A 14,668-nucleotide genomic window follows, 5' to 3' on the forward strand; every position below is an offset into this window, starting at 1 on the left:
TGTTTTGCTGCGAAAGGAGCAGGCAGGCAGACCGACATGATTCGCTGCTGGCTTGAATCGTCGGCTTTCTCTGCCGCCTTGCTGTGCCTTCCATAGTAATTTCCTAGATGGTATCGTGGGGAGAGCACAGCGCAACGAGAGAGGAGCGAAGCTAGTAGGAAGAGCAGCGAGCAAGCGGACTGTCGCTCGCTCATTCGCTCGCTTGGTGAGCTCAGCGAACGAACGGGCCAGCAGCAGCAGCTATAGTAAGCGTACAGTCGAGCAGAACACAGCAGAGCAGAGCGCTCAAAACGAGACCCCTGTCCCCCTGCACATTGCCATCGTAGCAGCAGGAGCAGGCCAATGTGTGGGGTGGATGAGTTGGTTGGGGCTGCTGCTCTGAGCAAAGTGAAGCAGCCTACCTTGCCCCTTGGCATTGATCTCGCTGCTAGGGGGCGCTGCTGTGACGTTCTTTCGTAAGGCTAGCTTGCTTGCCTATGGTGGCGGCACCACCGTCACCGACATAGGCAGGCTAGCGGTAGGAAGGCCGACTAAGCAGGCCGCTGCCAGGCTTGTGTCTGTTCGAAAGTTGGTTTGTCGAGCCGTTGCCAGCAGTCAGCGAGAGACAGGCGGGTTGGTAGTAGAGGCTTGCAGTGCTGAAGCAGAGCCAGTCGACGTTTGGACAGGCAGAGGTCGATGGAGAGCAGAGCGGGTAGAACGCAAAGGGGCGCAATGGGGAAACGGTAAGGCTGGGATAAGGCCCTTTCACAGAAAGCTTCGGTTCTACCAACCCTCTGACAAGCGGCTGGCTGGCAGTAGCCGCGGCTGCTTCAGTCCAACCCATCGTTGTCCCATATTGCCCCGCTAACCCCGTTCTCTGGCTGTGCCCGATTCAACGTAACCCCCTTCTTTTAGCCCATCTGCCCCTACTACCACCGCGTTTCCAACTCAGCTCTTCCCTACTTCACCGCCTGCGCACTTCCCTCGCCCATCGCTCTCGGCGGGCTGGCGGGCGGCGGCAGCATTGTCGTCGTCGTCTCGTCGCACCATGTACGCACTACTACCCGTCTATGCTGCTGCCTTCAGTTCCTCCCTAGTTCCTTTTGGCACAACCCCTTACGAGCCCCGGAACGCGCCCCGTCGGCCGCCAGCCAGTGGCTACGTCGTTGCTCTGCTGTGCTGGCTGGGTGCCTCTAGCCTTTGCCAGCAACTAGCGTTGATAGAGGCTATGCCTCTGCCAGCCAGCCAGTTATCCTGCTCACCACTACCCCTCTGGGGCTCGAAGGCTCGAGTCTCAACCAAGCGACCGAGAGCTAGCGAACGAGCAATGGCAGGGCCCAACCGACCAGTCAGGCCTCTTTATCCAACGTCGATCTTGCCGGCCCCAGCTCCAGTCTCCCCGTGCCGTCATCGTCTTGGTCCAACTACTCGTAACCCTCAACTCGACTCGAACGAACCAGACGACATTCTGCAGGAAGGCAGCCTGCAGCCATACAGTCAGCTAGGCTGCATCAGGCTTACTAGTTCGCTTGCTGGCTGAACATGCGCTCATGCTTCGTTCTCTCCTGAACACTACTCGTGTGCTGCGTGTGTTGGCTTGCTAGCTGACAGGCCGGGAAACAGGCAGCGAGCGAGACTGGCTGACTGACTGCCCCAGTGGGCTAGGACAGAGCAGGCGCGAATTGACATCGTTTAGATGGCGGCGGCCGCGCCGGAAGTGTAAGCGTTTCAGGTGTCGCTGCTGGCTGGCTAGCTGCTCGCAGCTAGAGCTCGCCGCTCTGCATATAGGGCCTGTTTACCCTTGTTTGCCAGCCTCTCGGCCGGCTGTGCGTTCATCAAGCGCGCAAGTGGCAGCGATCCTACTGCTGCTGAACTGCCAGCTGACTGACGGGCTGGAACGCAGGCAAGTGGGCGTGCGTAACGTCCAAACGAAGTGATAGTGGAGAAATGGAAAGGAGCGAAGGTAAAGAAGTTCCAGATAATAAAGAAAAACTAGGGGACATTGCACATACAAAGGCAACGCATGTAAGGGAATGAGAAAAAGAGACAAAGATCTAGCAGGAGACGGATGGGGACAAGTATTGACTAACTTGACAGTCGCGACGATGGCAGCAGCATATGACAGCAGCGACCACATGACGGATGATGATAGTGGAGCGGAGTCGCATTGAGCTGCTAACGGCGGTTTGATTTGTCATCGCGGGGAGGTAAAAATGAAGATATTGTCTGTATTATTCTGAGGTTAATATTGCGGGGACCAACATGAGTATCGTGTTGTTTCCGTACAGGTAGAATACCATATCGTTGTTTGTGGATTGTTTGGGCGCGTGTGTTTGTGTACTGTAGACTACTTGCACAAGTTTGTTTATGTCTGAAATAAAGTTTATTGAGATTTAAGTTGCAACTTCGATTCTCGTACGACGGATTACCTTGCCTTATTGTTAATTTTTAGAACAGGTATAAAAGTAACAGTTTGTGCGCGCTCTTTAGCTTCTCAAGCAGGCCTGCATAGAAGTCTCGATTAATAAATACGTTATTGTATTCTTCGCGCGGTGCACAATCGGTGAAGCCGCCTTGATCGTGTTGCCAGCTATGACCGTACAATCGTGTGCTCAACGTGGGTTTACTTGGGCACGTTACGCATACGTTGATAGCATGGCATAGTGTCGTGCAGCGGGGCGAGTATGTCGCATCATACATGTACTGGCGCGCAAACAGACGTCCGCGTTGCTGACGAAAATGGAAATTACCATAAAAATTCCACCGTTATCCACCGTGAGCAATTTTCTTGCTTGACGACTGGCTGGTTGCTTGGTTCGTTCTTAGCTGACTAATAGGCCCGGCTTTCTTTCTTGGTGGCTTACTTCATGTAAAACCTTGACGCCCCGTCGTCGCGTTCGCGGTCGGGCTACAGCGGAGTAGTGGCAATGGTGGATATAACAGCAGCAGCAGCAGCAGCAGCAGCAAGCGAATCATACCACACGGTTCAATTCGTTCGCTGGTTCCGTCGAAACGTTAGCAGCAACAACGACTGCAGCTGCGGCGGTGGCACAGAAGTGGCAGGTGAACTTCCAGCTGCTACGCGGAACAATCCACACCGCTAACATTACCAACAGCAGCAGCAGCAACAACTACGACAAGTGCCGCAGCGGCAACATTTCGTCTTGCTTGGCGGGTTCTGCGTGACGGCGAAGCAATGACGCTTGCTTGATCGCTGGCAGGCGAATGGCTAGATTTCGGCTGCGGCACCGACGATATCAGCGGTAACAGAGAACGAAGGCAGGCGCCAGCTAGCGAACGACTGTTACAACGACTGGAACTACAGACGAGAGTGAAACAAGTCAAGAAAACAACATATAGCCTACTACCACTGCTGCCATCAGCATAGCTGCTGCCGTGGCTCGCTGACGTCCGGATGCAGCAATTTCTGCTGCCAACATTGACAACAATAACAACAAAGTTACGAAAACAGCAACAACAATAATAACAGCAGCATCTGCAATGATGGCCCGAGCGGTTAACTACCCGGCGGCTGTTGTCGCTACCGCTGCTGCCGTCGTTGCCGGCGCGCTGGTTCACTCCGTGGGGTACACACTGTCTTTTACATTCCCTACAGAGCCAGCCAAACAGATGGACAGACAAACAGATACATAGACACATATAGGTAGATCCATCCATCGTAAGTGGCGGCAAAGCCAGCAACTCATCGCGCATCACCGCCATGCGCGACTTCGCTTACATAGGCAGCGCTTCTGCAGTCGTCACCGACATGCAAGGCGAAGCTAACCAAAACCGATCGGCGGACACAAACGAAGAACGACCGCTGCTGCTGCGGTGGCGGCGACGATCGGTGCGTTCCGCGGCAGAACCGTTGTTGCTGATGCTGCAGTTCTGCCAGCGACAGCAGCGGCGAGGGCCGGGGTAAAGCCAGATCGCGGAGCTGCCACTTCGCTATTTTTCCCGTTTCGCATCTCTTCTTTTTATCCTCATCTCCTTGACTTCTCGTTGGCTCCACTAGCTTCACAATCGGCGCCGCTTCTTTGCCTATCGCTTGACGTAAACTGAGGTGTCGTCGTCGTCGTCGTTGGACAGAGACGCTAGCGTTTCTACCTCCTTTGACTAACTGCTTGCTGCTGTAGTTGCTGTTGTTGTTGTTACTGGCGATGACGGCAGCCACCGCGTCGCTTCTTGGTATCTTTTTTGTATCACGCCACCAAGTGAACTGACTAGCGCTGCTAGCGTGGCCAAACTCGGTGAAGCCGTCCGGTCTTTGCTGTAAAAGAACGAAGAGTAGCGGCGCAACGCTTACGCGCAGTTGCTGCTACGGTTACCACGGCAACCGCTGGCGTTTGTCGTTCGTTTCTTTTCGGTCTTCTCTATTCTTCGGTTCGGTCGGTCGGTTGATGTTATTTGGTCTTCGTACCCGCCGTAGCTAGCTCTTTTCCTTCTTCGTCTCCCTTTAAGCTGTTGCTTTGGCTCAATATGAAGAAAACGATGACGACGACGTTGACGGCAGCAGCGGCGGCGGCGGCAACCGAGATGAAGCCGCTGTGCTGGACTTCACCTGCCTGTTTTTTTGAGCTGTTTCCTGTCATTTTCCTCTACTTGTTGGCCGCTGTCGTGGTAGTGATGGTGGTAGCAGCTGTAGCCGCGTCCGCTACGCTGGTCGTCGTCGTCGTCTGTTGATCCATCGGCCAACCACTCTGCTACGGCCGAGCCTGTCCGACGCCATTCGTCGTTGGACTTTTGGTATTCGCCATTTCGTCGTTCTCTGCCTTTTTGCGTCTTCGCTGTTGTTGTTGGTGGTGATGGTGATGAAGTCTGAGCGACACGGCGAAGACGAAGAAGGGGAAGATGTACGTCGGTATACGGGCAAACTCATCGACGGGCGAACGCACAAACAGACTAAAGACGAAGAAAAGGCGATGAGAGGCAAAGCAGAAGACGAAGGTTCAGAAGACAAAGAACGGACGGCAAACGCGCCGACTGCCTTTAACAGAGACGAAATCAAGAAGGAGTCGACCGACCATCGAACAACAGACGTAGCAGCAGCCAAACCTGACCAATACACACACTCACACACGTACACTCACAAACACACACACACATCACCGTCATATATAGACAGATAGCGGCAATCTTCGGCTGCGTTGGCAGCGACAGTGGGGTCGGGCGGTCGGTCGGTCGGTCGGTCGGATGGATGGACAACAACGCGCTGGCGAAGTCAGTTGCTGAAACTAAAGTCGACTAGTGCAGCGGCAGTCTGCACTAGCTGCCTGCGAAGCAACGCGGCCGCTTCGTTTGCTGTCAGAAGACGGGACGGGACGATCGACTGCGATGGCGTTCGCTTGCTAGATCCAGCACTTGCGGTGTTGGGTCGGTTGTACAGCGAAACGGCGAAGCAGCGAGTGAAGGAACGATTCGACACAAAAAGACGCTGCGGATGAACGACGGAACGAAGGAATAGACCCTGATGACGAGAAGACGAAGCAACAGTGAAATCCGACAAAGAGAAAAAGTAAAAAAAAAAACGAAAAAAAAAAGTCTTCGTTGGTTCTTGTTGTCGCGTCTCTTCGCTCGCTACTCCATTTTTCTTTTTGGCTGCTGCTGCGGCTGCGGCTAGCGCCTTCATCAACGAATCGTCTTGAGCGTCCGAAGTCGTCCATGTATCCGTCCGCGTCTATTTTGGCTATGGCTATGGTTGTAGACTTCGGAAGGCATCGTTACCACTATTACTACCAAGACCCCTCGCAGCAGCTTACAGCTGCTGGCGTCGCTGCCACTGCCGCTGTTCTACCAACTGGCTTGTCTGCGTCTTTGTCCGTCCATTTGTTCGCCGGCAGAACGGTCGCGGAGTACCGCATTATACAGCGGCATGCGTGTCCACTGCTCTCGCTGCTGCTAGGACTAGCCTGCCGTCGATGGTACTTGTATCAGTGGTGGATCCGCACTCAGTTCTGCTGTTGCGGCTGCGACTGGCTGCTTTTGCCATTCAGTGATATTCGGCGGTATGCGTTGCATCGTATTGTCTTTGTGACAATCGCTGCTACTGCTACGCAGGATGGCTTGCTTGCGTCGTACCGTTCGTTCCCTTTGGGTATGAAGCGCTGCGATGCTTGACCGGTTGTCCTTATTACTATTGTTGTTGGTGTAGCTGATGGTGGACAACGGCCCCTGCCGTATTTCACTATGACTGACATTTGTAACTAGAGTGGTATGCACAGCGGTAATGGTACCAGCAACAACGGCACCACTAACAGCACCAGCGGTTATACCAGCAGCAGCAGCAGTAATCACGGTACTAGTCGGTTACGGTTCTAAATGTGTCGTTGCATGTGGGTGACGACGAAGTGCGCCACCGCGCCGGATCAGCGGTGACGATCGTAGCAGCACTGGATGGTTGTAATGCGCAAACCGCAATCTACTGCTGAGTAGAGGTTGGTGATCGCGCACCGATCACTGCGCTGTTGCACTTGTTACTGGCGTTGGACCGTGGTGGTTGACGCCGACATCGCGATGGAGCAGTGGCCACGGTGATTATTATAACAGCTGCGGTCAATTGCGCGGCGCGATCGACTGTGGTTGACCGCCTGCCCGCCCGCCCGCCCGCCCGCCGGTCAATCGGCCGGCTAGTTCGAGCTTAAATCAAATGTTTCATACGATACTAATAGAATTTATCGAGCAACACTCTGCGCCATGACCTGCCTCGTGCTGCTGCTGCTGCTGCTGTTCGTACGAATGCTACAACTTCAAATGATTTCCGTTGTCTCCGCTGCTGTACTGCTACGATCATATGCGCAGCTAGACGGTCTCGTCTCGACTCCTATGCTGAATGTCTTAGACAGCTGCCGTTGTCACTAATGTCTGGGTAGTAAATCAACGAAACAAACAACCACACAACTAACCAACGATGATTTGAGTTGGCTTAGCCGCCACGGTCTACAGTAATAACAATTACAACACAGCGGTAGCAACAATAAGCAGCCGTTGCCGGTAGTGCTGCTTCGGCTGCCAGCGCCAACGACTCTGTTAGCAACAGCGAGTTACGTCGAGTTGCGCACGCGGCGCTGCCACACGCGGCAGAACGAAGGCCGCCAAACGGATTACGAAATGCCTCCCGTTTCCCCTCCCTCCACACACACACATATACAGGCAGGGGGCTGGCAGACAGTCTATCATGTGTACCTACGCACCGAAACGATCGCTACGGTTGCGAACGGTCGCTGGCGGCTGCTGACGCTGGGGTCTTGATTTTGCCCCGCGTCAGCTACGTTATGACAGTTGTTCGACGACGAGTAGTCTTTCCACAGAGGGTTGCCCCAGCAGCCAAACCTGTAGACACCCAGACACATACTACGCCATTATGGGCAGTACGACAGGAACAAGCAAAGCAACGTAAGCGAGTCGCGAGCAAGACTCAGTCAGGGGCCAACGAACAGCCCTGTACTGCAAAAGGGGGTGGCAGCAGCAGTAGCGACGTTGAAGCAGCTGCCGCGTTATTGCATTGAGTGAAAATCTGCGGTGCTGGATGCCACTGCAGCGTCCACGTATGACGACAGCGCACCGTTCTTCGGTTCATACGGCGGGTACAAGTATGGCTGTGATATGGCGGCATGCCACTATGTGCTGTTGAGATTTCCTAGTCTTGTCACCGTGTTGAAGTTTTCATGGAACTCACAGACACACAGAGGTTAACACATATGACGGCCATTTATATATCCTGTGTCGAAAGCCTACAACCACCATTGCTGCAGAAACTGAAAATAATAAATAGTATGATTGCGGTCTGGTGAAATTATTGTTACTGTTGTTGTCATCATTGTTATTATTACTATAAATTACCTCTGAACCGCGCGCAGTTATTACATTGGAAAATGTGGAAAATAATTACCATTTCCACAGTTCTGATTCTGGAACTGGTGAGTGGTGTTGAATCCGTAATCGTCTCATTCTGCGTATTGTTCACGTATTTTCGGTTTGTACCAAAAATAAAATAATTGTTTAGTGTCAGATGATGGATTTCAGATAACAATTGTGCAAAGATCATGTGATAATGTAATGCCCTTCAATGTCGGATTAGAGCTTCGTTGAAATCTTACACTTTATTATCCGTAGATGTGGCATTATGTAAAAGATTGCCATTGGGAAGGTATTACAATTGGTATACATTTTACTTATAAATGAGTCCGTGTGTGGCTTAAAATTAAATGGCCGAATTAAATGTGTTGATTAGTATGCACCTATATGACAAGCTTTTTGAGGGTAAACAACAATGAATAAGATTTTCAAATTAAAATATCGATATTTGGGTTCGACAACAATACATACTACACGCGAAGTTCGAAATTATTTTGGTATGGTGACAGGGAACCTTATCGGCTTTCGACAAGCATAGAAAAACTTTTCGTTTAAAGCGTTCCCAAATACAAACCGTTGTTGTACCGTGGCAACTTCTTCCGTATTGAATTTAGGTTCATTCAAGCATTCATATAGTATAGGACAGGTTAACTAACAGATATACACATAGGTGCTAAGACAAGAAACTATTTGTGCTATGTACACGATAGATGCAACAATGACCCGGCTAGATTACTTATACCTATGTACAGTTCAAGAAAAGAGAACAGTAACACCAATTTGATTCCTGTTTTTGATTCTTTGCATTACAGAGGACAAACAAAAAAGCAGTTAGCAATGTAAGAAAAATCGCCAAGGGTGCCCAGACAAAGAAGCGAAACTTAAGTCCTAAAAAATCGCTGCCGCTAGCCCACGAGCCTTCCGGATTCACGTACATCTCGGAGGACTCGGGTTTGGGAGTGGAGATTATGAGTGAGTCGAAGGACGCGCCTGTCGAAGGCCATACCGTTCTTCCCGAGACTGAACTATTGCCCGAACTGGCTGATCGCGACACTAAACAATCGGAGCCAGCGCCCGTCGTCGACGACGCTCTCGACCCGGAACGCGATGAGCCGGAGCAAAACCAGGTTGTGGCACCGTGTGCCCCCGCCATTACTGCTACGACAGAGCCGCAAGACGAGAGAACCCTAGCGGTCAACATGCAGACGCATCAACCACCAACGTATCGCCGCTTAGAGCGATGCCCCACGCCGGCATGGTGTCAGGACAGCACCACCGATCAACGTCCGCCAAGTCCTGCCAAGCGCAAGTTGCCTATTGGCTTTGTCCCCGAAGAGGAGAAGCGGCGACGCGTTGAAGGAATAAAAACTCCACTTGAAGAGCTAAGCGAACTCAACAGCCGAGCGCCGGAACAGTTCGTTCCGAGTTCGGTGATGCAGCCAAATGGCGTGTTTGGCGGCGCGTTCGAAACGTGTGGCAATATGGATGACGCAGGGCAGGATTTCGGTGCTGACGGTTTCGATTCCGACTCAATGGATTCGGACGAGAGTGATTCGAGTTTACCGTCCGATGAAGAGAGTGACTCTGAGGTCGATTCGGATTCCGCAGAGTGGTTCGAGTCAGGACCTACGCGTGTCGATGAGGAGATGTGCCGTAAAAGCTGGAACCAACATGTTTACGTTAACAAGGGCGCCGCCCAGTGCTGGGATAAAACGAGGGTCGGAACTCCCAATCCTGCAGCCGCCGAAAGCTGTGGTAAGCTGAATTGCCCGTGTGGTGATGAGCTTTACCTTCGCCGGCGGAACGCGTACCACCGACGACGGCAAGTCGTGTTCAACCTATCGGTATCCAAGCTGGGGCGGTATAGACAGGCAGCGAACCCGTCTCTGTTGCGTTCGGTGCTCGTCTGTAACACCCTTCGGAATTTGGAGAGGGAGTTCGAAAAGGAAGGCGTACGCTTCTCGGTGGGAGCGCATGGCAATCTCGTTATCACGCGAAGCTGTCCACCGAACAATCGGGCTAGCAACAATTGCAACAACCGACCACTGCCGACGTGGAGTCAGCGACGAATGATGCGCCAAGCTGCTGCTACTGGCCAGGGCCAGGAAGCTTCTGCCGTACCGCAAGACGGGCAGCACGGTTATCAATGGGGCGGCGCGAACGTCCGCGACTGCGGAAGCTGCGGCAATTGCACCAACTGTGCCAACAATCAGATGAGATCTAGTCACTGCTTCCAGTGCGGCAAGCCGCACAGCGTGTGCCGAAACTCGTGTCGCTCGCAGGATTATCGGTCGTCGCAAGAGAACGGCTGGCAATCAGACTACCGTCAATCTGACTATGATTACTGGCAACGGTGCCGCTATCGACGCCCGGGCTTCAACAGGTGGCCCTCACCGACTCCACGTTACCCGGCTGACTATAAAGAGCGTATCTATCGGGACTATCGTGATGAGTACGTCGAATTGCCACCGGTAGCTGGTGGACGCCACCAGCAGAATGTTCCACAGAACCCGCATGGTGGCCAGAACACGCAAAATTTGCGTGAAGGCTTCCAGGGTTACCACGAGCCGGAATGGACTCAGCCACAACATGGCCAGCATCCCGTGCAAAGTGGGCATGGCGCCTACAATCCCCGTTACCCAATTCGGGACCCTCGAATGGGACCCCAGAGTAAGGAACTTAACCAGCCGAGTGTCGATGAGCGCTACAGCGCACAAAAAGACCCCCATGCTAGTTCGGTACTTTTCGCAGACCTAAGCGAGGACAGTGGTCGACTAACACCATTCGTCGCGTTTCGTGACGAGCCTCTAACCGATTATGATACCGTGGACCGCCTCCTCAATTCGGTGTCCGTGCTCAATTTTGGTAAGCTTTCTGCTTAGTTATAGCAATTATGTGTTATTACTACTTACATACTCAACCATTTTATAAGGAGAGGTTCATAATATCAATGCAATATAAAAACAGAGCTCATGTAACGCAAATGGATGAGATAATAACTAATCGGTACCGTAGTATGTCTTACAGTTATAATATATATATATATATATATATACATATACATATATGTATATATACGTACACATATATATATATATATATATATATACATATACATATATATATATACATATACATATATGTATATATACGTACACATATATATATATATATATATGCACATGGAAAAATTAGCTTTCTCTATCTTTTATCCATGTCGTTTACTGATCGTCAATTTCCCTGTAATCGCTCTAACAATGACGTTGTCGTTCTTCTTACCAACCGATTACAGGAAACACGGTTCCTGTCGCAACGCCAGTGGCCCCCGAGGACTCGTCGGAGAATATGGCCAACTCGCAGCTGTTAACACTGACGGCTCCGTGGAAGTCTCCGCCCCATCCCGAGGGCAGTCACAGTCAAGATGGACAGAACGGAAACCAGGCGCTCAGTCAGGCACAAGCTGGCCAATGTGGTTCGCAAGACGCAGCAGGTCGCGCAACAGCGCCCGCTCACGATAATCAGCTGCTTACTCTTACGACGCCATGGAAGTCGCCACCACATGAGAACAGCAATCCCATGTTTAACCTGTCGAGCGAACAGAGTAAGGCCGTCGAAGATAGCACGTACGGTGAAGCAACACAGGCCGGTCAGGATCGCTACATTGACATGTACGCAAAGCCGACGGCAGCCCAGCCGCTCCAACCCAGCTCCTACCAGGACTTTCAGCAGACGTACACGTTACAGGACATGACGGCGCCTCGCTATGGCAACTGCAAGGACAGCTGGGAAGCGGAATGGAGTCAGGAGTGGCCCTCCTACTGGGGTATGCCTGAGGAGGGGCGCTCGGTTCTGGCGTCGTGATACGGCTCGTGATGAGAAGCGGAGAAAATAGCGAAAAATCACGATTGAAGTTTGATAGGCGCAGTTGTATGTGTGCTTACTATTACTTTCACAACTTCTGCTATTAGTAGTCCGTACGGTAGTTATGATGAGGATGATAGAAAAAAATGAAGAAGTTGAGCATAAGACAATTTCCGAACGATAAATTCGTGCATGATTCCAGTCATCAGTCAATCAATCAATTGTTCAATCAGTCAAATCAATTATGCTAACTAAGATGCCGATGCTGATTGTGATGATGTTGATGAAGGAGCTCGTTAACGCCATAGGGAACAGATAATACATGTTAGACCAATTACAGCTGCTATTCATTGTTCTCACCGATCATCAGTAAGGCCTAAAAACGCATTATGGCCCACTACAGAAGCTGCTGGCCTGGATGAGTTCGAAGCAAGAGACATGTGTCGATGGACGACGTCATATACTATTACTGCTAACCGCATACGCTGCGATTGATTTATGAATAGAAAAGGATTATATCAACTGATCATTCAATCATTGAATGAATCAGTCAGTCATGCATCCCCCATTACGGCATCCTCATCACGACCATTCCAGCGAACTACTGGTTTCTCTATAGTTTTCCAAAGAAAGCACATTGCAACCGAGCATACGGTGACGTTAAATCTCACCCTTGTTCTGAACTAGGGTCGCTTGACGAACGTGTCATTCTTACCAGGTTGCTCGTTCTTGAATCGATCGGACTCAACCAACTCAGTATAACCAAGCATTGTATTTATCTCTATACAACAGACTGCAATACAAGAGCTCGACTAGCGATGGCAACATCCGACAGTTGCTAATTTCCTCTGCACTCATTTGAATTTGAGCACAGTTACTGTCTAGCCCAGTTATTAGACCCAGCTCTACAGAGCTGAGTTACCTCCTCAGTCGCCAATCCTCAATGCGTAACGTTGAGCGAGACGCAAATGTAAATACATAGGCAGAATTGGAAAGGGCAGATAGTTCTAGCTTTGCTGCAGCCGCTTGCCGTAGGTGGCTTTCGGTTCTCACGTTACTCACCCGCTCAGAATTCTTTTTCGTTAGAAGGCTGAGATGACGAAAACGGACGACGGCAAGGAACAACTAAAAAATGAGCATTCACGTCAGGTTTTCTCGATTTCAGCCCTGTTTTTTTTTTCAACTACATCCATTGTAGATCCCGTTCACTCTGCTGCTACGACTGAATGTTTTGAGATTTACGTCCGGAACCGCGTTGACATTGCTACCCTTATCACTACTTCTACTGCTGTTAGATGTACCATTTTAATGGTAATGGGGGCGGCTGTAGGCAAAACGTTATGATCAAGTCGTGTCTGTGTGTTCTAATATCATTATTATTATTATTCTTATTTATGTAATTATTGTCTCCGTTGTTCTCTGCGAAATTGTACAAATTAAACCGTGTTGCCTACAGACAAAAGGGCTATCTTGAATTGTGTGCGTCAGCTGTCGTCACGACGCTTGCTACCGATGCCACCGCTATAAGTAGTGATGCAATCCAAAAGCACGAGTGGGCAAGAGGATGAAGTGCTGGCGGTGGGTTGGCGACAATTGAGATGATTTGTGTGACACACACACGAACATGTACAGTATAGAAGTATATATACATACAGAGGTAGACATTTTTAGAAATATACAGAAGGGGGAGCGAGAGAGGGAGGAACAAAAAGTTTAAATATATTTATTTAAAATTAATAGGGATATTCCCGCCAACTGTTTCTTTTCTAGTTTAGTATAGTATGCCTCGACTAAGGATCAAAAACAGCATAGGAAAGAGAGAACAAACACATCGAACAAATCAACAATACCTTTATTTCATGCTGCTTTATTGCATTGTGAATTATTTTGTTGTGACACTACTAATAGTATGATACAGATGATTATGACGACGGGATGAATTTGATTAACACAAACGCGCATACACATTCAAGCGACTCCTGTTATGACTGCTAAATTAGTTTGAGACTGAGAAGGTCAAGAGAATGCCATAGATGTGTTATCGTTAGAGCCTGAGAAAAATGCCCCAATTTCCTTTCCTATATTCAATTACACACGGAAGAAAGGTGACGTGTAATACACATAATGTGAGCTGATAGCGGTTTACAAAATGTGATGCACGATAGGTGTCTAAAGACGTCATTGACCGTTGGTACATCCCCATGAAGAATAGCGGGGGGTGATCTGTGATAAAACAGGTAGAGAGAAACTCTCTCTAGCCAATGTGGAATTTATACTATTTCTAAAATTATGTTAAGATTGAAGATAATGACGAGGACAATGACGACGATATACTGTACGCATCAAAACTAAAATAACAATACGAAGAAGAGGAAAAAGGTATTAATTATAAAGGGGGTAGAAGACAACGTTCGTCGATTCGTATTACTCTTACTCTGGAGATGATGAGATGCACTTACAGGAGAGAGATGAACACGTAAAGAAACATACAGACGCAAATACCATGTTAAAGAAGAAAGGTAAAATCAAATGTAAATAGTTACATATTTGTATCAAAGGCATCAGTGGCGCGGGAAAAACATGTAGTGCTCCTGGCCCCATCGGCCAATCGGTCCGATGGACAGGATGGTCGAACGGCCTGATGACTTTGTCCTGTTGTATATATTTGCTGGTAGCTGCCCAGTTTGAGGATGGGATGATATATCTATATGAAATAAATCTATACATAAGTACATACAAGAATATATATATATATATATATAAAGTAGAACCTGAGAAAGAAAAGCATGTGATAGAATCATCGTCGAACAAAGGCAAAATAAAAGAAAAGAAATGGCAGACGAGATGAAAACATCATCATGAAAAATTGCTCTCATTTGGTTATTATTATTAGCGAATGACTATCCAAGAACATCCTAACCGGGCGCACCGGCTTATGTAACATTGTGTAAGTATGAATCAGCAATTTAAT

The 14,668-nt window shown here is 49.6% G+C and overlaps 1 protein-coding gene across 1 annotated transcript in view; it reads left to right on the forward strand.

The window, feature by feature from the left end:
• LOC111259291 (uncharacterized) overlaps positions 1–14,563 on the forward strand; it is a 48,055-nt gene extending 33,492 nt beyond the window's left edge. The window contains exons 2-3 of the mRNA XM_022831189.2: positions 8,649–10,701; positions 11,129–14,563. Of these exons, the coding sequence (XP_022686924.1) occupies positions 8,649–10,701; positions 11,129–11,697 (2,622 nt within the window). The 3' untranslated portion in view covers positions 11,698–14,563. The remainder of the gene's footprint in view (positions 1–8,648; positions 10,702–11,128) is intronic.
• The last annotated feature ends 105 nt before the right edge of the window (positions 14,564–14,668 follow it).

Source organism: Varroa jacobsoni, unplaced genomic scaffold (genome assembly GCF_002532875.2).
Source record: "Varroa jacobsoni isolate VJ856 unplaced genomic scaffold, vjacob_1.0 scaffold_316, whole genome shotgun sequence".
NCBI classification, from domain to species: Eukaryota; Metazoa; Arthropoda; class Arachnida; order Mesostigmata; family Varroidae; genus Varroa; species Varroa jacobsoni.